Source organism: Quercus robur, chromosome 12, assembly GCF_932294415.1.
Source record: "Quercus robur chromosome 12, dhQueRobu3.1, whole genome shotgun sequence".
Classification (NCBI taxonomy): domain Eukaryota; kingdom Viridiplantae; phylum Streptophyta; class Magnoliopsida; order Fagales; family Fagaceae; genus Quercus; species Quercus robur.
Window position 1 is genome coordinate 822,573 of NC_065545.1, and position 24,264 is coordinate 846,836.

Below are 24,264 nucleotides of genomic sequence, written 5' to 3' on the forward strand. Positions count from 1 at the left end.
TCCAACTTGTTACCTATCATGGAAGAACGCTACAATTTTTTAACTAGTCTTCCCAGACACAAGTTTTACCTGTCATCAATGAAAATAAAAATAATAGATTGAGAAAAATCACCAAGAAAACAAGTGTGGCATCAATCTCCGGGAGAAAAGGGCAGGTTCTAGTTTGTGCTATGCATATCTTTGGCACTTCTATCTGTAGTGACTGAAATAATAATTTTCACTACCCCAGGTTAGGAACCTGCCCACAAAACCAATGACTTCCGCCTTAGTTTGTAAGAGCTCTGCAATCTTTCATTCAAACATTTGAATTGCATGAGTACAAATGGTGAAAGGGGATGTGGAACGTGCAACTGTCTCAGATGCACACAAAAACCATCGACAAGAAATCCAAACATGGATGTGAAATTACACACCATATTGGTGAAGTAATCTGAATTTTTGGTCCTAGACTACTTACAACTGTAAATTTACAGACCGGTTATGTAAACTCTATAGTCCTAGCCTACTTATGTTACTCTTGGAAGAAAAGAAGAAACACACAACATCTTTGAATGAAGATGGGCATCCTATATTACAGAGAGAGAGAGAGAGAGAGAGAGAGACTTTTATAATTTTAGAACAAGAAATGGGCAGCAGTTGCCCTATTACACTATGCAAAAAAATTCAGCCCAAATATTACACTCACCAATTAACAGTCCCACATCCATACTTGGCCGATCATTTTCAAACATCGCCTTGCTGGCACATTTTCTGCTATACAATTTCATTACACACTATTGGTTAATCTATCTATTTACATCAAAAAACCAGTAGACTTGATATTCTGGTGCATTGCTGAAAGCAATCTCCACCAGTCACCCAAAAACAACAAGAGCATGGCCTTCCACCTTTTGTTCTCAAACAGAAGCTTGACCTACAAGCCACATACATTCTGGAAGGCCTCATGCTCGTAAAGTTTTCAACATGTATAACAAGCTTATGAGAGGTTTCATCCTCCTTGTCAATCTTGTGTGTCCACTTTTAATCCCAGGCCAGCCCTGTTGTCATGTTCTCATTTCCCATGTATGGTCCAGTTTTTTTTCTTACGGATGGACTAACAGAACCCTTCTTGGATTTTGAGGACTCTAGCTGATTGGAGAACTTAATTTATCACACTCAACCAAAGCATCCATCATCACCCCTGATTAGATGAAGCTTTCAAACTATCATCTGGCAGTGTCCATGAAAGTAAATGCCCGCCAGAATCCCCACTCAGTAATTGCTTCAGGTCACTACTAAGGTGAAGAGCAGTAACTGGATGCTTATGGGACTTTAGCACCCTGTGCAGGACCAACCTGTACTCCGGCACCTTATCACCCAGATTTAACCCGCCCATTCCATTGCTAGTTGACTTGCTTTGAGAAATCTCTTGGTTTGAGCAGTGGACCATTTGCCACACCTTAACAGACCCACTCTGGTGACCAGTCACATACCAGTTAGTGTCCAGCCAATCCGAAAATGTACTACTTGCAACTGACAGAATAGAATCAGAGGGCAGTTGGGATGTGTTAACCACTGCAAGACAGTCCCCATTGATGCTCCAAATGGCAAGCAGAATTCCAGCTGCTGTTACTATCTCCCCATTCAAGTCATTTACATAAATTGCAGATACTGGTGCTGGGAACTGAGGAAGCTGCCTAACAAAAACCAAGGCACTGAGATCCCATATGATGACGGTGCAGTCATCTGATCCACTCACAATGAGCATGTAAGGCTGGCTAACATGAAGGCATGTGATTTTGCCTGTGTGCGCACAAAGTGCCTTCTCCAACTGCAAGCGCAGTAAGGCACGGGGCCCATACTTACTGATTCTCCATACAGAAACTAATCCATCATCAGCCCCAGTAACCAAAATCTGACCATCATGACTAACACCAGCACACTGAATCTGGTCACCACCATGAAGATTTTCATGTGTAGAGAGAAGTCTGTCCTGATCATAGCTCATAAATCTCAAGCTACGATCTGCAAACCCCCATGCAACATATTTTGTATAAGTTCTTGGTTTAAGTAAATTATTTGTTCCTGCTAGAAGAATTTTTTCATGGAAAGTAACAATCTGGGTTATGGAAGATGAGCTTTTACGTATCTCTAGTGCAACAAGATTGGCAGAATGCTTGAGAGGATGAGGAGGAAGCTTTCTATCAACCCTCCTTTTCACATGGGATTTGAAGAATAGTTGCTTTGGTGTCTGCCCAAAGTGATTAATTTGAGCTAAAATGGAGGCTTTCATGGCAGGATCTGTAACAGAGTCTATGTCCACATTCCCTTCATATGTGTAATGATAGAAAACATTCACAGCTTCTTCAGCAGCCTGTCAATTTTACAAGGGAAATTAGGAATTGGAATCAGAGCAAAAAGGAAGGAAAAAATAGATGACAACCATAGAACATCAGTTCAAAGTGGGGTTAGCATATCGGTTGAGCAGGAAGTTTATTTTCCACCCATCTAGCATGTGGCCTACAGAGATCTTACGAGATCATTAAGAGAAATTTATTGAAAAATAGCATTTAGGGAAAAAGAGTTTTCCTTTTCCTTTTCTTTTTGCTAAAGTGAAAAGATAGACTATATCACATTAAAGCCCTGGCTCAAATAGAACTCAACTATATTTTCATCAAGGGTTCCATCTTAATTAATTTAAGCATTAAAGCCTGAGTGGTTCTACAAAAAGCAAGCAAAGCAATTGATACAAGGTTTACATTCCTTCCGATATCTTTTACTATATCACTATTGAATGGTCTCGTGTCTTGAGTTCTAATGTAACTCGCTCTATTGTAGATTTCATCGAGTCTCTTGTTTTGATTGTAATTTTTTAGCTAGCTTGTGTATACAACAGTTTTTACTTGGGGGGGGGGGGGGGGGGGGGGGGTGTGTGTGTGTGTGTGTGTGTATATTATAATATAATATAAAAATGATATCTTGGCAATCAAACAAGGAACAAAAGCAAACTCCAACAAGAATTTAGAAAGGGGAAAATTAAAGATACTTAATTAGATGAGGTTAATTATTAGGCTGCAAGATCTGGTAGAAAGAATTTATTAACACATGATTACAAACCTCGCATGAACTAAAATTCATTTAAAAAAAATGATTAATAAGTCATTTAATAACTTCAGAAATTGAAGTGTCATAATGTGAAAAAAAAAAAAAAAAAAAAAAAAAAAAAAAAAAAAAACCCATATAAAAACAACTAAGCTCTTAATTTAATGGCAATATGAGTGGTAACGAATCTAAATACCAACCTTCCCTCTCTGCTTATATCCAAAGATGAGATCTATCCAATGATGCAAATTTTCTGAAACATAATCAGATTCCAGTGCTTCCCTATGCCTCCTGATAAACTCTCTTACACTGCCTTTGGCCCATGGAGGTAAGACAACATCACCAACCTAGAAAAAACACCCCATAATGATCAATTTTCAAAGAAGGCATAAAGTTCATTAGAAAGACTTTTTTTTTTTTTTTTTTGGAGTCAGCAGTGGACCCAGAATTGGGCTACTGGGCTGACACCAAGTTAATAAGTGATTCAGTTCCCTTTGAAAGTTAATCTATCCCAAGGGGGTGCCTTTCTAATATTATATGACAGCCAGCAGTTTTAGCATTATTCAATATAATACATGAACAGAAACAATAAAATATGCACCAAGGCCCCTACAAGAAAATTGTGGGTCCACTGTGAACTAGCAGATCATAAAACAAAGAATTATAGCAGTCAAATATTTGTCCAATGAAGAAATTCAACCTTCTCTCCAGATTGTTTCTCTCCCAAGTCCAGATTGAATCGATTTTCGAGGAATTCTGGCATGTAGAAAAATTCTGGAATCAGTTCCTTCACATCTGATGTATTGCCCTTCCCAGCTGCACTTAACCAGGTATCTCTAACACTGTTGAAAAGACGATCTGCATGGTCAAACTGGCCACCCTGAAGCTTTTGATTCTCAGTACTGAATGGTGGCAAGCGTAGAAGATAGAAAAGCACTATTCCAGCACTAGAATAATGAGAACCATAGTGAAATTTTGGAACCTCTGGATCATCCCAGCTCTCATATCTGACATAGCAAAAACAAATCTCAAAAAATATAATAAAAAACAGAAGATACTATAATATGAAATGAAATAAAATAACTGGATGACTTGCAAACAAACACACGAGAATGGAAACAGTGCTACTGCGATGTGCTGCAGACTAAAATTATCCATAAAGCCAAGAACTTGGAAAACAGAAATTGTTTTTTGTTTTTTTGATAACATAGGGAAAACAGAAATATTTTTTAGAATTAAAAAAGGAAACTCCACGAAAAAATGAATATAAATGAGAATAAAATCATAGTGGTATGTTATAAACAACTGACCTCTTCCTAAATTCCTCTTCCCCTTCAGGTGTCTGACAACCCATTGGTTTTTCAAGTCGACGAAATGTTTTTGGATCTGACAAGTCCAGATTTTCACTCTCATAATCTGCAAGAACCCATGGAAACACTGGATATTGGGTAAGATCACTGTATCCACGTCCCGCCAAGGTGTTGAGATGCATTAGGTACTGAAAATTGCTAATTTCTCCATTTTGCCACCTTTTTGAAAAGGATTTAGCCACTATTTTAAAAAGGAGGCTACTCTCATTGCTTTCTTGCTTTGTTGATCCAGAAATGGTTGTGTCCAACCTGACAGGCAAGGGAGAGAAGTAGAAAGTTCAAAATCATGGCAAAGGATTCAGAAGATTAAGGTAGAAGCAGCTAAGCATGATAAGCATTATAGTACAAGTAACTCAAGAATGAATATATATATCACCAACCACAATGTGAAATTATTTAAAAAAGAAAGAATAGAAGGTTATTAAAGCTTATAGAAACCCTAGGAACATTCAAACAGATCCACTCTTAATAGTAGTCATGGGAATTGCACTCCATAAACTCAAGTAGGTTTACCTCTTCATTGCAATTGAATCACTATATGTTTAGAAGTGCAATAAACTACCACAAGAATGAAGGTGATTACAGAATGTAGACCAGAGATTACCAGCCCTTCCATCAATTCAGGTAAGCAGATCTCAATTGGCATCATGAAGCACACTGGGAGACAGTAGTAAAGCATTTATGGTTAAATCATTTTATGCATGTTTCTGCTTTAAGTGGAGGTCTGTGATGCCAATGAGCTATAGTTCAATTGACACTTCCTCCACCAATAATGATGGGATGGAAGGTGAGGTTGTGGGTTCAAGGCCCACTGGGTGTGTATGTGTAACTCACCAATAAATAAATAAATAAATAAAAAAAAAGGTGGAGGTCTGTGATTGGTTAGTAATTTGGAAGAGGAAAAGAGGTGTGGCTAGGATAGCAGTACTTTAGTATGCAAGATGTGGAGAAGGATACCTACGCTTAAACTCAAGATGATGCTCCTTAGACATTTTCTGATTATGTGTTTGATGTAGACAGACCACAATTTTAAGTGGTCTGAATAATTCATAGGGTGATCTAAACCTCCATAAAAGATTCTATTAATATTATTTTATATTTTCTTCTACTGTAATCAGCTAAATCATATAAATGCAGGCTGAGAGCAAAAATGCTCAACTATCATTTAGGTTAATTTGCCCTTTCAATTGATGTGTATTCCAATACCCACCACTATAAAGCATTTCATAATAAGATTTAAACTTTCAAGATTCCGTGTTATTAATGAAAGCTTGACACAAGCGAGGAAGGCACACCCTTAAATCACCAGTTTACATTCAATTATGGAAATATCGCACAGGGAGCCCTAGAGAAAACCAGTTGATTCATATGAAAGAAAATGAATCAGGAAGCAAGCATACATAAAATATAACAGGACTTGTCAAGTGCCATTGTAATGGCACCTATAAAATGTGAATGCCAGAGCCTGTAAGAAATGAACTAAGAGCAGGACTCAATGTCACCTCATGAATGGCCTCTTGGCAGGAAGCCAACATACTACCCTATATCACCATTTGACACCATGATGCCAATAAAAGGCTAAATGGAATCCAGTATTACATACAAATGTACATAATCAAATCCAACATTTTATGTTGTTAAGTTTAAATGCTATACATCTTCAAAGATATAGACCACCAGTTAAAGCACAGAGATTCATAAATATCAGGTTAAGCACAAGATACTTCAAACATTAGATTAGAAAAGGAATATGTAAATGCATGTCAAAGAAGCCTAATTTCAATTATTTGAGAGCAGGTAGGAATATCAATGGCTGGCAGATTTAAGGAAAATAAGCAGGAACACAATGCTACCATGAAACAAAAACAAAAAAGGCAAGAAAAAAACAAAGGAGCCAGTAGGGAGTATATTTTGTACATGCTGTTTCGAGGAAGATTCATGGCAACTAGATTTTTGAAAACTTCTTCTCTCTCTTTTTTGTGGAACACCAGCAGATCATTACATCCATCCATGCTAAATATCTCAACAGCAACAGGACGCAGCTGGTAATCACGTTTCAAAAGCTCATGAACACTATTAAGCTTCCACATATGCCAAGGGTGAGGTAGATTACCACTAGTGCATACTTTCTCCTTTCCCCATGCACCACCATTGTAGGCCCATGCCCTTCCCCCAACACATGACTTAACTGTTGTGCCCCAAGACGAAGTTGATTTGGACTGGAAATCCATACTGCCAGTAAAATCTTTCTTCACACCCAAAGCTTGATCAATAACAGATAGTTCATCTTCACATTCCTTCTCGCAAATGCACCCAGAGTTATTGATATAGAAATTCTCAATTACATATAAACAGAATTCCCCTATCAGAAATATACCATCATGTTTGTCAAGACCTACAACCCGTTCACAGTTGTATCTGAATCGTATCTTTTCAAGAGGTTCCAGATAAGGTCTGATTAGGTATTCTCCATTATCATTCAGTTCCTTATCTGGTTTGTCCTCGGTAACTTTGATATCATCAATTCTTGCAGAAGAGGATTGCCTTGGAGATCCTAGTTCAGATCTTTCATGTATGCTCTCTCCTATTGGAAGAGAAACGGAACTAGATTTGACCCCAGATTCAAGAGCAGAATGCAGGCTTGCTTCATTCATACTACTAGCTCTGTCATCATTCCATCCATTACTAACAGAAGCTTCATCTTTAATATCACCTGATTCTTTGAAAAATGATTGATCATACAGCTCACCATCAATTTCATTCTGTCTGGCACCATCGGTCAGGAGGGGAAAAAATGATTCAGAATCAATATCAGAAGCATCAGGTCCACTCTCTTGTTTTCCTTTGTACAGCTCTGCTTGCCCTACTTCAAACTGGCCATCAAGAACATTTTGGATGGTATCAATTTTCAATTTGCAAGGCTCAAGCTTTTTGCGCATCCTATATGGACCCTCAATGGGACAAAGCTGCCATTCAGGCTCTTCAGTCATAGCGGATTTACGCATTGGGAATATTCCACGCTCATGTACAAGTTGTTGGAGAAGGGTTTGCCACTCACTTTCAGCATGAAGAACCCACCCGTATTTATCTTGACGGACAACTCTCAGCTCAGTAGACATTGCATCACGAACCAATTCCAGTGCGTATCTCCGTTCATTTACCTGTTCCCAGTGTTTCAGGTCCAATTTTGAAGTTTCTCGAGATCTTCTTCCCATCTCCCTCTTACGACGACCTTCCATGCCTTTTATTCTCACTCCAGGAAATTTTGCTGATCCAGCAATATACTGCACCCACATAATTGCAGCACATTGCTCCAGTACTTTATTCACAATTTGTTCACTACTCTGAAGCCACTCAAAAAAGTAAGGTAATGGCCCAGTCAATAATTTGTCAAACCCATCGTGTAGTACGTCCAGTTGTTGTCCTTGGTTTGGTTTTGAAACAAGCAGGTCTTCTAGTGCAGCCCTGCGATGCACCAGGAGATATTTGACAACATCAACTGCCAAATTCTGTACATTTTGCCTTTGATCACAGAGAAGAGATATTAAATTCACACAAAGACAGCAATTTAGATCTGTATCAATATTGCTGGGACAAAATATAATCCGTCTGTGAGCAACCAATAACTGTAAGACCGTGCAGATATCAGTTCCTGAATCATCTTGCGAAAAATTTGGGGATAATCTCTTCTTAGGTTCAATTAGCAGACCCAAGCATGAAACAAGATCATCTTCTCCAATGGTGATCAAGAATGATGGGAGGAAACAGTACAATATCATACGATTTGTATTTTTAAGAATTGAATGAATATAAGCATCAAGTTGTCTGCTTCCTCTTGCAATTGATAAAAGACCCTTTCCAGTTGGAGCTACTTCTTCAATTCGTCCATCTTTGTTTGCCAATTGCAACATAGATAACAAGAACTCCAGAGTTTTCAGTACACCAGCAGGGTGAGGAAAAGCACCCATATATACACGATCCACTATCATCCAGCATAATGCATCTAAGTTCAAGGACCAGCGACTCTTGTCCAGCTTTTTCTGATTTTCCTCATCATCACGCAAGAGACGCCTTTCAAGGAAGTTCATCAGTCTACTAAGGCACAAACCCTGGAAGGCTAACACACATTCTGCGTCAACATATAGAGGAACACTTTCCAAGATGCTTTCTATAGACAGAGATGCTTTTATTTGCTCTGTCACAATATCAGAAAGAACTTCTGCCACAAAATCTAAAACAGCAGTTGCCCCAGCAGAACAAGGACCGCCACCATAGCCAGAATCATCAATTTCAAGAATAAGCTTTGGACTGACAGCAAAGAAGGAATTTGCAGTAGACGGCCCTTGAGTACTGGACTTGAAGTCAGAAGATGGATCAAGTTCACCGGCAGACACAGAGGACTCCATGGAAGGAGTGGCAAGTAAGGCAGCTTTGGGTGCATTATGGCTAGCACTTCCCAGCCAAGATGTCAATGCAAGAACTGGAGATGAAGAGGGTGTGAGTGGGAGTCTAGAATTAGATTTCTCTGATAAAATCGGAGAATCAAGCATAGTAAGAGATGCAGAACTCTGAGAATCTGGCACTTGAATGGAATCCAGAGTGCCTTTAACATCACGGAAGCTAAATCCATTTGTGCTAGAGGTGGCAGACATCTGGTCAACAATATCACCATCTAAGCTCTGAGCAGCTTGGCCATCTTCTTGGACTGATTTATTCAATTCCTGTTGGGATGAAGATGTATTGACTTCTGCTTTATCATCAGCCATATAGTTTGGAGGCGCAATCATATCTTCAGAACTTGTACTTACCTGCCCTTGAGGGAAACTTCCAAGGCTAATTGAAGTTTTAGCAGACTGCTCCTGCTCATGAGTCATGCTCGTGAATGTATTTTGTGAGCTACTACTATCATCAGAATCATTCAAGTTTTTATCTTCTGTCTTAACAGAGAGTTCTTTTGCTCTCTTCACAGCATAAGCAGCCCTATAAGACACAAAAATAAATAAATAAATAAATAAATAAATTACTTAGATTCAGGAAATTAAAATAAAAAATCTCCAAAAACCTTAGGGCAAAAAATAAAGGCAACACATATTCCTAGGTTTAAAAATTTTCAGCTAAAAGTTAAAAAATAAAAATAAATAAAAGGTCTAACCTAACACAAGAAAAATAAAGGTCAATGCAACTTTCAAGAAATTCAGCCCTTCTGCAGACAGCACAAAATGGGAGGCACATTTTTGCCAGATCAACCATGAATCTCAGGACTGAAGTTGCTGCCGCAGGGGCTGCTGCTTCCCCACCCATTAAGCGTGCTGCATATGTCTTATGCATCAGTGCTTCACCCTGAAGCTCTCCAGCCATGTCTGCATTTTCCTCCACAAGCTCTGCCACAAGGCCAGCACCAACCTGGGAAAGATTACCGGTTTGGTGGGCAAGCATTGACTGCATGCTCAACCTATCAAATGTAGATTTAGCCATAGCAATCACAGATTCCAACAATTCCACAAATTTCAATTCCACATGACTTCCATCACTTGGCATAAGGGCATGAAAGTCTAGCATGCGAACTTCGGGCAATCTAGGATAAACTGGCTTTCCAAATATCAGACAGAACAAAATGTAATATATATCCGGCGAATCATAGAAACTTGGAAGCACTCGAGCCAAACCTTGATAACCTCCACTAGTGCGAAATTTTAGAGAAAAGGTAGGAGAAGAAGTAAGACAGACACCAAGAAGAGTCATGATCCATCTCATACTGGTAGGGTGGACAGCTTCATCAAGAAAATATGTAATTAGTTTGGATGAAACAATCTTATGCCACTGCTCAAGCAACTCTTCTGATTTGATGGTTACTTGTAGATCAATAAGCATTTCCAGCAGCATGTTTCTCACAATTACATGCTTCCCCATTGACTCTCGCATGATTGGATGCCTTGGTGTCAGCTCAGGTGGATCAAATGTCATAACCACAAACCTAACTACATGCTCCAGTTCAGAAGCCAGAAAACCGTCTTCTAAAATGACCCCAAGCAATACAACCAACTTTTCCAAAACAGGAACTTCAACATCACCCCGCTGCAGAGTCACAAGTAAATGCTGAACAAGATTAATTTGACGCAGAACTGTAAGATTATGATTCCTGTACCAGTGCATAGACACTAGATGCTCAAGAAAGGCCAGCAGTGAAATTTGAATTGAAACAGGGGCTGTTACCCACAATGTCCAATCCAACAAGACATGCTCAACCATATCTGCGTTTGACAACACAATGCAATTTGAAGTTTCAGCGGTAATATCACCATTTTCTAGCTCTGAAATATGACTAAATGAATCTTTTGGGGCAGAAAAATCATCCATGTCTCCATGAGATCCAACTGAAGAAAATTCATCACGGAACTTTGATAAATTAAGATCCTCAAAACTACTTTCCTGAACAGTTGCAGCAGGTGACACAGTAGTTTGAGTATTTTCCAACTTCTTTGGTTCAGAAAATGAAGCTTCGCATGCAGCAATTTGAAAAAATATCTCAAGAGATTGCATGTCAAATAATGACATTCTACGACGCAGAAAGAGAGCGAGCAAATGGTATCCCCTGCAGGTTTGCATTTCTCTTACATTATGGGAATTCTGATGAAGTGCACAGGCAAGTAATGTAAGGGCCATGTGCAGCATATCCCTAGTTTCAGCAGCTTCAATTAGGGCCAAGACAACAGTCATCCCACCAACAGGGTGGATGGTATCACCAATCACACATTGTCTACAGACGTAGATATCCCCATGAAGACGTCCAAACCGCGGTATACCTACAAAGTCCAAAATAACAATAAATGAGATAATAAAGGAGAACAAAGGAAAAACTTTAAAATGTGCATGATTCCACTTTCATTCCATAAATTTGATGCTCACAGGATGTGAAGAGTTAATTGGATCACATACCCCCAATAGGAGAAGCAGCTGCTGACATAGGATCGACTAGATTAAGCATTGACATAGTCCCTGATGCTCGAATGGATTCAGTACATGTCCCATCAAATGCAAATATAAGTTTCTTTCCAGAGAGCTGTAAAGAGAGGTTTCCTATTCTCTCCAAATCCCAAACAACCCCACTGCCATCTGCCTTGGAGTCCTTTAGCTTGCTAGAACTGTCAAGCCTCTGCATATTTGAGGCCAAGGTCAAGTCCACCTCTAATGAATCTAAGATGGCCATACTTCCACCACCACAAGCCTGGTTAGGGACAAATTGCAGAAGATCTGTGTCTTGGAAGAGCCCTCGATATCCTCTACCAAGAATGTACATGAAACAAATACAACCTGGTGTGAGCACCTCCTCAAAAAGAAAGCACGAGCGGAGTTTCCAGGTCAAGTCACTAACTCTTGCACAAGAAGCCGGAGTCCCAATAGTTACCTGCAAAGGTTTTCCTACTGGAGATGGAGAGTAACCTAGCTTTCCTGTGTGTCTCAGCTTTCCATTAAGATACACATAAGCAACACTAGCTTGAAACAGCCCAGCAAGAGCATTTGGTTTGTTGTGGACAACTGCAAGGTGATGCCACCTGCCTTCCTCAAGTTCTAGTCCAGAAAAAGACAAGGAGCAAGAGTTGCTAGTTGCAAGAGTTAGAACACCATCCTCATGAAGATAAAGTTCAGCATAGAATGTGCTTTCATTATTTGCTGCACCAACAGAAAATATCCGAAGAAGATGGCGCTCAAGTTGCTGTGCAGTAGAGCCATTCCTCTTCTTAGCAGGACCAGCTCTGGATGGTTCTGTTTCCTTTACTTGTGATTTCAAAAAATTTCGAAACTGAAACCAACAAACAAACGAATAACCAGCTGCTGGAGGCCATGATCTTTCTCCTAGAGAAACCTGAACAGAAGCATGGCCAGTCTTGCTCATATCCATCTCCACAAACGGCGCCAGAGAAACATTTTCTGAAGCCATATCTTCCATGAGAATCAATTTCTCCATCATTTCAACAAGTACATGACCAGAATTCTTCAGCCTCATTTGCAGAACATATCTAATAAGCATTCGGAGTTCTGATGCTGATAATCTATTACCAAAAGTACAAATCTTGTTATTTGAAAATAAGGACACATAATGCAAACAGGGATGAACGGATAAATTTATTTCATGACATGACCATAATTCTTACCTATATGCCCCAAGAACTTCCACAATCTTCAAAGCATAAGAGAGCAATGGAGATGATCCCAAAAGAAAGGGATGAATTGTCTCTAGTAAAAGTTCAACACAACCTAAATATACAAAGCAAATAATAAGAAACTAGTTACCATTCAAGCAAAGCAAAACAAATACACTAAGCGATCTATTTCGCACCTATTGAAGTAAGGGTTTCCTGATTGAAGGAGCCAGCACGAGCAAGCTTATCAATAAGACTTAGCACTTCTAGCTGCACCTTGGGAGTAAAGCGCAACAATGAACGGATAAGAACTCTAACAGCACCAGCATTATAGACCCGTTCCTTATCAGGATGAAAAGAACCTGATGGAGTCATTAAAAGAAAACTTGATGACTCATTTTCAAGCACATCAGATGACATGGCATTCTCTGATGCCAAGAATGGTGGAAGCACAATTTCAAGAGCAAGTTCCAGCAACAACTGTATGACTTGCTTTTCACACTCCACACAAAGTAAGCCTGACTCAGATAGAAGATCAAAGAAAGTTTGGGATGATATAATTGTATGCAATTTTGTTCTATTAACAGCATTATCACAAACTCCAGCTGTCACAACCCTCAACAAGTATGTAAACACCTTGATGTAAACCTCTAAAGAAGATTGATCAATGTGCTCTCCATCACTTTGGAAACTATGGAGTGTGGTGAGCAGAAGAGAAAACCCAGTGGCTTCACCAAAGACTCGCTGAGCAGAATTATTTACTCCCAGAATGCGCCACAGGATTCCCATAGTGTCACATTTTGCATCATTATGAAGCCTGTATTGAGATCCCGAAACACTGGTAACCATTCCACTTTTTAGAATTTCAACAATTGCACCTAATTCTTCAGGATGAGCCTGGACAAAATGAGAACTTAGTAACATCTTGATGATATTGAGTACAAAAAATATAGCACAATCATGTGACTTATAATTTACACTGAAGAACATAAATGGTTGCTATGACATTCATTATAATATTTGAGCACTCATCTTGAGCCCACCAGTTTTCATTGAGGGGGAAAAAAAAACTTATGGATCAGAAAATAATTTTACAGGTAAATTAAGTATAATTCTAACAAGTAAATCTATCCGAATTTGAAGCTGACAAACAGTGTAAATCTAGGACTTCACAAACCTGTGTTGCATCTTCAATAATCAGACATGACAATATCCTCAGAACTCCTGGGCGATGTATATCAGACACAAGAAAAGGTAGAACAGTTGTTACACCATTAGCTGAACGGAATGACACTTGATTGTTTTCAGCTTTCTTTAATAAAGATACCATACAATCCCATGCAACAGAAACTGTACCATCAACTTCAAAAATAGGACACTTCCCTGAACCAGATTCCATTAGCTTCGGCGAAGTAATAATTACATCCTTACTGTCCAAATGTTTCTTGAAGCCGCTTGAGCCAGATTTTCTATCAGACTGATTAAAATTACCAATATGTTGGTCTGGACCCAAAAAATGCTTGTGCTGCTTCAGATCATCTAACAGAACTTCCAGCACACCAACTTCTCGCAGGACTTTTTGGTACTGTTGGTCAAAGGATAAAAGCTTTACAAAAAATGCAAGTATCGTCTGCTTTAATTCTGAAGTAATTGGTTGCTGCAATAGGCAGCAAAGTGAAAGCAATTCTTGCTCAGGAACGCAATTCACAACAGTCACAGCATATTCAAGAATTTTCAAGATTATCTCTTGAAAAGATGGAGGAAAATCAGCCATATTTAGGATAAAAAGTGGAACAGTACGTAACTGCTGACACAGCTTGTAGTTCTCAAGATGACTTGAGAATATTTTAAACATTCTATTTAACACTTCTGCCTGCAACTCCCTGCTGTTTGCTTTGAGGAAAATGTCTTGCAGCATCTGGACTGCTTCGAGGTCTTTAACTTTATAATTGTCCTTGTCCCAAACTTCATCAGCAATGCGGTCAGAAGATGATGTACAGCTTCTGCTATGGTCACCAGTCTTGGTATGAGAAGACTTAGAACCTTTGCCACCAGAAGATCCTTTATATTCCTTAGGACCAGTCTGAGCTAAATTAACAAGAACATCAAGCAACCTAGAGAGTGTAAGTGAAAGATGTTGGGTCGAGGGGTCCTCTTTTCCTGTGGAATCCAGTCTTTCTACTTCAACCAGTGCAAGGGAACCATCTGAAGCAAAATTTCGGTCAGAAGATTGGGAATAAATAGACAGGGAGCCCTGACTTTCTGGAATTCTGGAAAGAGTTAAGGCAAACTGCACAAGGAATTGATAACCATGTGCATTATGTATATCCTCCCTGAGCCTGACACCACCAGCCTCTACAAATCAAAATTGCATTTAATAAGCCCCAATACAGAACACTAAACAAATTTATATCTGTAAAAATAATATAACCAGAACAACCAATAAAAAAGTTCAGATTGTAAGATCAAAATATTTTAATGCATCATCAAAACCCTTATCAATTGCTTTTCTACAAGCCACAAAGGAAACACAATGTGTGAATTACCAGGTTTATATGACAATTCCACACATTCAAGTAACAACTCCACAATGCCTATAGTATAGGCAGAATCGCCACTGTCAGGACTGAAATCTTTAACCGCCATTAAAAGAACTTTTATCTGCACATGAAAATGGCATATAAGCTAGTGAAATATTTCATAGGATGAAGAAGCCAAACAGACTATTATAAACATAAATCAATAAAGAAAGAAAAAGTTCTGGTTGGAAGAAGCTATGACCCAAAGGTATTTCCCATGTGCATGCCTTGACATCAGAGGCATAAGCCAAAGAGCCGTTTTTATAAACCATATTTGATCCTTTCACCTCTTTTATGGGCTAACATGGATGTCCAAGGCTCTTAGAGTAACTGCATCGTCCCCCAGGTGAACATAGCTTTCACTAATTGAAGCATATAAATAACAGCAGTAAACAATGTAATTCAAAGCATGGATTGTTACAGTTAGGCAAACATGAAAAAGTACGTAGCACGCACTTCATCCCAGGATGAGAACTGAAAATGTGACAAGTAAACACAACCATATTTCTTCAATTAATACAAAACAATTGATAGAGACATTAAACTTACAAAATGAGGAAATAAAAATTTCAGAGAAAGCCAAAAATAACAAGCAATCCAAAATTGTGGATCACTAGCATGTGTATTGCTAACATTAAAGTACACAATGGTATTATTGGCTGCTTAATTGAATTTAGCAACAAAAAAAAAAAAAATCATAAATAACATATTTTGGAAATACATAGTAGAATAATCATTGAACATTGTACTTATTTTCAAGAATTTCCTATCAATACAATGGAAGTAAAGTTGAAATTTTAAAATCGTTGCCCCCCACACCACCCAACTAAAAAAAAAGAGCTTTAAAACAATCAGCTGAATGCAAATTCCTGAACTAAAGGTCAAAACTTGTAGAACCAAAAAAAATAATGTGTGCATGCGTACACACATGTATAACCAGTGACTTTGCATCATCCAAAATATGAGGGGGGGAGTTGGAGGTCAAGGGATAGATGCATCAAGAATATTAGCAATAATGGCATACCAGATGATGCTTGCGAATATATTTGGCTGTGCTACCATTGTCATTGACCAGAAGAAGACCAAGTATCTGTTACAATGATTGAAAATAAAAATGGCATAATTCAACTATCAAGTCATAAAGCTTATTTGAATTGTTAGTGCAGGTAATCTTTCTATGTTACTCTGACTGAATATATAGCTGGACATGTACAGTTCATTTACCTGCATAGCATGTCTATGAAGCTGTATGTTGTGTAGCGGAACAAGTCCTTCCTTGAATCGAACAAAGACTGTCAAAGACCCATTGGCAACCATCTCAAAGAGCAACTGAAGTGACTCATCTTCAATCAAACTCTGTGCTGCTGAAGGGTGGTTTGCCAATGCTTTCATGACATGCACAACACTTCCCTCTACCTGTATGAAAAAGGATTAGTCAATTGTTTACCAGATTTTTACCATCATAAGTTTCTCAAGAACAAATATCATGAGTAATACAGCTAGATGCAGAACCAAATTAAATTTAAAAGAACCAAGGTGCATGTCACTACCTCTGGCAATGTCCCATTTATTCAGCAGTTAGTGAAGTACATGCTTAATAGGTTTGGACTAAGTGCCTGTTCGGTACAGCTTATTTTTCAGCTTTTTCATAATGGGTTTGTTTGAAAAGGTTGTAACAAGAAAAAAAGTGAAGTTTAAAAATGTGTGGTTTCAAAAAGAGTTACCAAACGGGCACTATGGCCACTTACAAAAGAACCAAGCAATAACATCCAAGCAGGTTTTAGTCACATGTCAGTACAAGAGTGTTAACAGAACTGCAACGCAGAGGTATTAATCCGCTATTTAGTAAAGTTAAAAGTTCATTGATCAATACGTAAATGTAATATTTTTAGCATAAGTATATATATATATATATATATAGAGAGAGAGAGAGAGAGAGAGAGAGAGAGAGAGAGAGAGAGAGATTAGATTTGATGCATTCAGTAGAAGAAAACCTTCAGCAAGGATTGTACACTCTGCAAGTGCTTTTTATTACAGATCAACTAAAGTACAAAAAAATTTTAAGTAATAAATTTAGCTCCTTCATCGTTATAATCTGCAAATGCAATATGTCACAAAAGGAAGTTTCTTATTTTTTCACTGGATCTGGTCATTTAGGAAGTGATTTGATTCTAACCATTCTAAACATTAAGGGAACAAACTACTCCACAATAAGTGCATACAGAAACAAAACAGTGACATAAATTGATGACATAAAGCTATGTGTCCCAAGCTTACGGAAAGGAACATATTTCAGCTTATTAATTTTCGAGAAGGAAAGAAATATTGGCATGGGTACCAAATCATGTGCTGAGGATAAAGAGGGTTTAGAGCACATGCACCAATTATTTAGGAAAGACCAATTCCTAGGTTGCTAATGAATTTATCCACGCACATGGTTACTTTAGAATTACTTAGGAAGCAGTATAGCCCATAATTTAGGAACAAAACATGAGGCAAATATTCAATTAAAAATTACGGATTACCTATTTGTATTCAACATTATGAATGGTCAAACATTTTATATTCTTTATTGGTAAGTTATACACACATCCAATGGGTCTCGAATCCACAACCTCGTCCTCCATTGTACTCATACAAAGGAAGGAGGTGCCACCATTTGAGCTTATTAAAATATTGACATAAAAATGAAACTTCAACTGAAAAGTAATGAGCTGATTTCTCTAAACTTCACATATTGAATGAGATTCAGGGGATGATGGGTCTTGTTATTCTATTTACCAATAACAAGGTGATTTTTATAAGCACAAATAAGGTTGACCCATGCATACAGAGTTAAGTTCAAACTACATTTGGTTTAACTTTTAGTTAATGTTACACTATCCAGAATCTTTTTATTGGCTAAGATTTTGCCAAACCTAACGTTGGATTATGGGTTCCCCCCATACCCATCCTGCTCATCAAATATCAAGAAAATCAGATATTCAGAACAATCTCATCTATAAATTGTTCAAATATTTTATGTTTTTTAAAATATTCTAAATGGATGAATTTATGGATTTGATAGTAAATGAGATCCAATGTATATAAATTTGGTGTGAATGATATGTATGTAAATAACATTTGATCAAATAGTGAGATGGACAAAATATTAATCTAATGTAAAGCTATTATGCAGTTCACTCTTGTTAAAAGTTAAGAGCAAGTGTAACTTGAACCTAACATCCATAGAAATGTGCATGTGTGTGTGTGTGTGAGAGAGAGAGAGAGAGAGATACCTCAAGGCGGCGGACTTTCCCAACACCACTATCATAATCTTTTACTGCTGGCAGTAGTCCTTCATGATCAGCAGGCTTTTGCGTTTGACTGGTCTCCGAAGGATCCAGAAGGGCATTGAGTATATGAATGAGACAGCATAATATGCCCGAATCAAGGAGAGATTGCTTATCGACAGGCTGCATCCATGAAAATTGTTCGAAAAGCTTAACAAAGGGATCAAATAGACATATGATAAGAATGCCTAATGCATGCACATCTATGTATCATCCAAACAATCATTTTTTACTATTCAATGCATGGTAATCAGTTTCAAAACTTAGAGAATATCATTAGAGACCACACCATCTAACAAAACAGAATACAGATATTCATGATATGGAAAAAAAAATATGAAGTAAAACCTCGACAATAATGATTATTTTAATCTACCAAAGATTAAGGAAATATACCCCAGATACAAGGATCTCAATTGCAGTTAATAAATTTGAACCAGGACTGACTCCATCCTGCACAAAAGTATAGATAACATGAAATAAAGAAACCAATCACTGGGAAAATAATCAGCATTCTGAAACAGACATGTGACAGACAAACCTTTGTGACTTCTGAAAAAAACTTTAACACCTTAGCCACATCCAAAGATCTTGTTTTGCTGATGATTTTTAACTTTTCAATATCTGTTACAAATGCTCTTCCCACAACAAAAGAGAAAATGTGTGTTTCAACTAACCTGTGATTCATTCAAACTTTCAAAGTCAGTTAACAAGCTCAATATAAAAAAGAGTAGACATAATCAGAGAAAAGAGCCCAAAAGTTTTCCATTCACTTGAAAATAAGAAATTAGACCCACTTTTCGTGTGAACTATCAGAGCAAATACCTTTTCTTTTCTTTTTATCAGTAGAGCAAATACCATATTCCAGAGAATAAAACCGTAATCCATAGTAGATTCAAGGAAAATTATCTTTTATGGGAGAATAAAGTATGTATGACATTTTCTCATCCAAAAGTTACATACCCACCTAGTGGTTCTTAAACCCATGACCTCACCTTTCACCTTGCTCTTACAAGGGGAAGGAGAGGAGGTACAATTGGGCTAGAGCTATATGATTGCATAAAAGAATGATAGGTGCAATACAGAAAATTAAATAAGGTGGAACTGTATGCATACATGGTAAGTAACTGAGCTACATTAGTATGCTGCTTGACTAATCTACAAAAAACATCTATAGTCAAATTCAAGGCCGCTTCTTTCTCCTGCACAGATGATGAAAAACCCATTATTAAATCATTTCAGTTCAAGTATAAAAAGCTAGAAAGATGGAAAATAGAAGAGTAGCAGAAATATAAACAAATTTATAGATAGGCAACCTTTTCCGAGCCTGATGACCGAAACTCTTCCCAATATCTCTTGAAGTCCAATTCCAGTTCATGTTGATCTCTGCTTTCATAGGAGAAAAGAAAAATCAAAAAGAATATCAAGGATATCATGTTTACCTCTGATTTCACATTTGAAAATGTCATCCTGGTGTCTGACAGCATATTAAAATACTAAGCAATAAAAAAAAATTAGAAAATAGCTATACTTTTAACCACTTTTTTCTTCAATCCATACCTCAAGTGGATGAAGTGTGAATTTGGAAGGTTACCCATACCAAAAAATTATTATATTTAGGGTACATCTAACAGCCAGAAGATACAAACAAACAGCAATGACAACCAAAAGCCATATTATAAATTAAGTTCACCATAATAATCGATATACAGTCATAAGAACAACTGGACAAGTATGACCTTATGATTAGACCACCTTTTTTTGTTTTTTTTGGGGGGGGGGGGGAGGGGGGGGTGATTATATCCTATGTCATCAGATATGCAGAGGGTGAAGCATTTTACTGAAACCTGATACTTAGCCACCCTAACATTGAAATGATCCAACACCAGAAACATATGAATCAGGAATATACTGAAGAAATTTGATAGTGAATGAAATAATTATTCTTGGATGGAATACATTTCATTTTAGGCCAAATGACCCCGATGAATCCAATTCCTCCAAACTCAAGCATGTCTAAGGATTTGATCCCAAGACCACCTACATGGGAACAAAGCTAGTTAACCATTAAGTTTTCTTGAAAAGAATGCTTTTTTGAGAGATAAACGAAAACTCTTGTTAGGTTGTTTTGGTTGAAGAATTCTCCTTTTCCAAAATCCAAATGAGGCCACATAGAGTGTAAGATAATTTATACTTATCCAAAAAATAAAAGAGTAAGAAAATTTATTACATTTTGACTTATCCTTGTAATTCCATAGATATATTCAAGTATTTTATTCCTTGTACAGCCATATTTTTCATTATATAGCATACCATCATTTCATTTCTCATGGCCTCAACTCACATTCCTTTGGCATTACTCTTATTCTACTAGAGTCTTCACCCAACAAATCTGTCTTACTAGGACAGTTTTGACTCTGTATTACACACAACCAAACCACTATATTTATCTCATGCATCTCAATAGGTGCTATTTCTAAAGCTTTCAACATCACACAGGCAGATTTTTTTTCTCTCTCTTTAACTATGGATACCACTAATCCATCTCAACATTCTCATCTCAAATAATGGAATTCTTTTAATCAAAAATCCAGGTACACCAGGAGTGTACATGGGTAGCAGTACATCAAACTCTTAAATTACAAAGATCAACTTTCAATGCCATATTATTAAGCAATCTCAATGATATAAGCTTATTATAAAGTTTTCATTTGAATTTTATTGGAATTTGATTATCACACAACACTCCAAGAGTCTCTTCTCCAATTCATTCATTTTTATCTGAATTAATAAGCATGTAAATCTCTTCCTTTGGTGATGTTAGAATAATGGTTAAAAGATTAAATTCATTATTTCCTAACAGCTTAAGCTTTTGGAACAAACGGTAAGATTTAATCATTGTATCAAAGCAAGTAAAATTGATTCTTGAGTTCAAGCCTTGTCTCAGACTCTAACTTAAAAATCCCGCATGTTGGGCCCCACTTATTAAGGGGGATTATAGGCCGACAAGTGAAGGAGAGAGTTTGAATAATGGTTAAAGGATTAAATTCACCTCTTCCTAACAGCTTAAACTTTTAGAACAATTGGTAATATTTTATTAGGCAAATCACAGTAGGTCACATAATGGGAAATAGCCCTCTCTTTTCCCTCCCCTCCATGAGTGAAACCCTAGACCTCACCTTTGCAACAGGGAAGAGATACCACTTGGACATAGAGGATGGTAGTTCAGCTGGCCTTTTGCTTACATGTAATCAATATTAGATGTATCCAACAATCACTAATGGGTTTCTCCCAAGTCATCAAGTAAAATTTCTCACTTTCTACAAACAAAAGTCCATCTTACATATTCTAATAGCCCCATCATCCGAAAAATGTAATATTTAAAAAAAAACAAATTATAGTTTGCCTTAAATGTGCCATCATTATACAATTCAACTCAACTCAACCAACATTGACTACAATACCCTTGACATTTCACTATCAAATTAAAATGTGTTTTCTACAAACAATTGCTAGCCAAAGCTGATACCTCGTATTATAAGCTAGAGGGGCACCCAAACCAACAAATACTGATATGAGATGGACGCGAACCTCCCCCCCCCCCCCCCCCCACACACACACACACACAAAAGGCTTATTATATGTGAAAAGTTCACTTTCATATCCTCCAAATGACCAATTTCTTGTACACAACCATCCTACATACCCTTGATCACATTAACCAGCCAAGCTGATACCTCTTTCTTTTTTAAAACACACCCCATTTGTATAGAAATATTAGTTCTAAGTCAATCAACACGATTTCAACAGATGAGTAGCAGCATTATCAACTATTGAATATGATCCCAATAGATGGTGATATATAAATGGCTAAAGCCCAGCCTAGAGCCATTGCATAGAAAAGAAATTTCATTGAAGATAAAAAAAAAGACACGGATTTCAGAAGACGCGAACATGCCAACAGCATAAAATTCAAAATCAGTTCCCTTTTACAAAGCTGAAGCTAATTGAGTTGTTGGAAGTTAAAGGATGAAATCTTAGAATGTAGTCACTACCAACTATTAACAATAAAAACAGATAGGAAATGAGTCCACCAGCTAACTTTAATCCTAAAGAATACCAATGCTCCTTCCAAAGTGAGTGCCACATCATGAATTGAGCACAACAACACCATCAGCATCCAAGAGGCCAATATCAAATCACAAAACCTACGGAACTCGAATCTATGTACCCATTCAATAGTTAACACGCACGCGCCCAGTGTGTCTTGAACTCATCGGCCTATTTAACAGTTAATCAAGCATCAAACTCACCTTGCTTTTAGTCACCAAGTATCAAACAAGAGCTCACCTACTCAGAAAAAATCACAAAAACCACCAAATGACTTCAAAAAACACACACACACACATATACAAATCACTCTCCTTATTAATTCTCAACCATAAAACCTAACTAGTTTTCACCATATAAAGCCTCAAAACCAACACATCAGAAAATTCAACACAATCAACGCAATGCAGCTCTAAACTAAACACCATTTCATCAAAAATCAAATCCAAATTAACCAATACCAAAGAGAGAAAGAGAATCGAACCTCGAAGGAGACGACAACGACGAGTCTCGCCACCGAGCATTGTGATCATCACCACCAGCTCCCGCCGCCGCCGCCGCTGACGACGACGAAGACGACGCAGGCGATGGAGATGAAGAAGAAGAAGTAGCAGACGATGGAGATTGAGTTAAACCGACCTTCTCTTTGATATCCTTAAGCAATGTAACCCATTTCATTGCTTTCTTCCCTTTCGATCTCTGAAACATGTGCGCCTCTCTCTCTCATCCGCCGATTTGATTTTCAGATCCGAAACCCTTCCAGAACAATCCAGAAGGATCTCTCTCCCTCTTCTTCCAGCTCCAGAAGTTTCGAAATCCAAAAAAATTTAAATTATATATAACAAAACCAGCTGCAAAAATCAAATGTGTTCAATTTGAAAAATCGAAATCAGCTGGCGGCGAGATCTACGATTTTCAAATTTTTTCTCTCACTGATTTATATTTTTCGAATTTACTTTTTTGTGGAAAGTGTTTTTTTTTTTTTTTTTTTGGTTTTGTTTCTTTTCCGAGTAAGGAGGAGAAATGAACGGAAACGCGGAGTAGCGAACTTTTGTTGAAGAAAAACGGAAAGGAAAGGAAAGGAAATTGAAATTTGAGAGAGAGAAAAAAAATATAAATAAAAATAAGAGCTTCTCTCTCTACAATGTCTTTGTTGTTGCTGTTGCTGTCTCTGTAGCTCTGTGCTTTGGTTTCGGACGGCCTCACCGCGCCTTGTTTCTCGCTCTAATATGTATAATATCCTTCCTTTCTCTTTCTCTTTCTCTCTCTCTCTATTTATCTACCAGTATATTTTCTCTCTCTAGACCATGCCACGTCAGAGTGGGATCCACCTCTGAGATTTCTCCACGTGTCCCTTCGAGATTTACGCTCACTACGTGAGAGGACTTTCTTCTTCTTTTTTTATTTTTTTTTTTATTTTTTTTATTTTTTGGGAAGTCTTTATTCTTAATGGAATGACGTGAAGGCCGCTTAAGAGGTTTAATTGGTCTTCTGCGATTATGTGTAAAACAGCAATATCGAAGCCGTTTAATAAGACCATGTTGCTTCTACTTGCATCAATGAATTAATATTTTATTTATAATTAAATATTTGTTTATAATAAATATCTGTTTATTTTGATACAGTAGTTTGTAACCTTTAATGACCGATG

General features: G+C 37.5%; 1 protein-coding gene across 1 annotated transcript; it reads right to left on the minus strand.

The window, feature by feature from the left end:
• Positions 1 to 586: 586 nt before the first annotated feature.
• On the minus strand, positions 587 to 23,871 carry LOC126707976 (protein SPIRRIG). Its single transcript, XM_050407754.1, has 19 exons — positions 23,098 to 23,871; positions 19,820 to 19,889; positions 19,620 to 19,705; positions 19,045 to 19,180; positions 18,900 to 18,956; positions 18,450 to 18,626; positions 16,396 to 16,587; positions 16,196 to 16,261; positions 15,139 to 15,253; positions 13,770 to 14,947; positions 12,790 to 13,489; positions 12,605 to 12,707; positions 11,388 to 12,502; positions 9,604 to 11,254; positions 6,369 to 9,431; positions 4,392 to 4,700; positions 3,782 to 4,088; positions 3,282 to 3,428; positions 587 to 2,353 (listed from the first exon to the last, which is right to left on the minus strand). The coding sequence occupies exons 1-19, from the start codon at positions 23,319 to 23,321 to the stop codon at positions 1,175 to 1,177; spliced, it is 10,875 nt and encodes a 3,624-aa protein (XP_050263711.1). The 5' UTR covers positions 23,322 to 23,871; the 3' UTR covers positions 587 to 1,174.
• Positions 23,872 to 24,264: the final 393 nt, after the last annotated feature.

Excerpts from the sequence above, each read along its gene's own strand:
- LOC126707976 (XM_050407754.1), bottom strand. The coding sequence starts at position 23,321 with ATGTTTCAGAGATCGAAAGGGAAGAAAGCAATGAAATGGGTTACATTG. Across the intron at positions 19,890-23,097 it reads TCGTTGTCGTCTCCTTCGAG|AGATCAACATGAACTGGAAT; the intron begins GTTCGATTCTCT and ends CTATGAAAGCAG. Across the intron at positions 4,089-4,391 it reads GAAGAGGAATTTAGGAAGAG|ATATGAGAGCTGGGATGATC; the intron begins GTCAGTTGTTTA and ends TTGCTATGTCAG.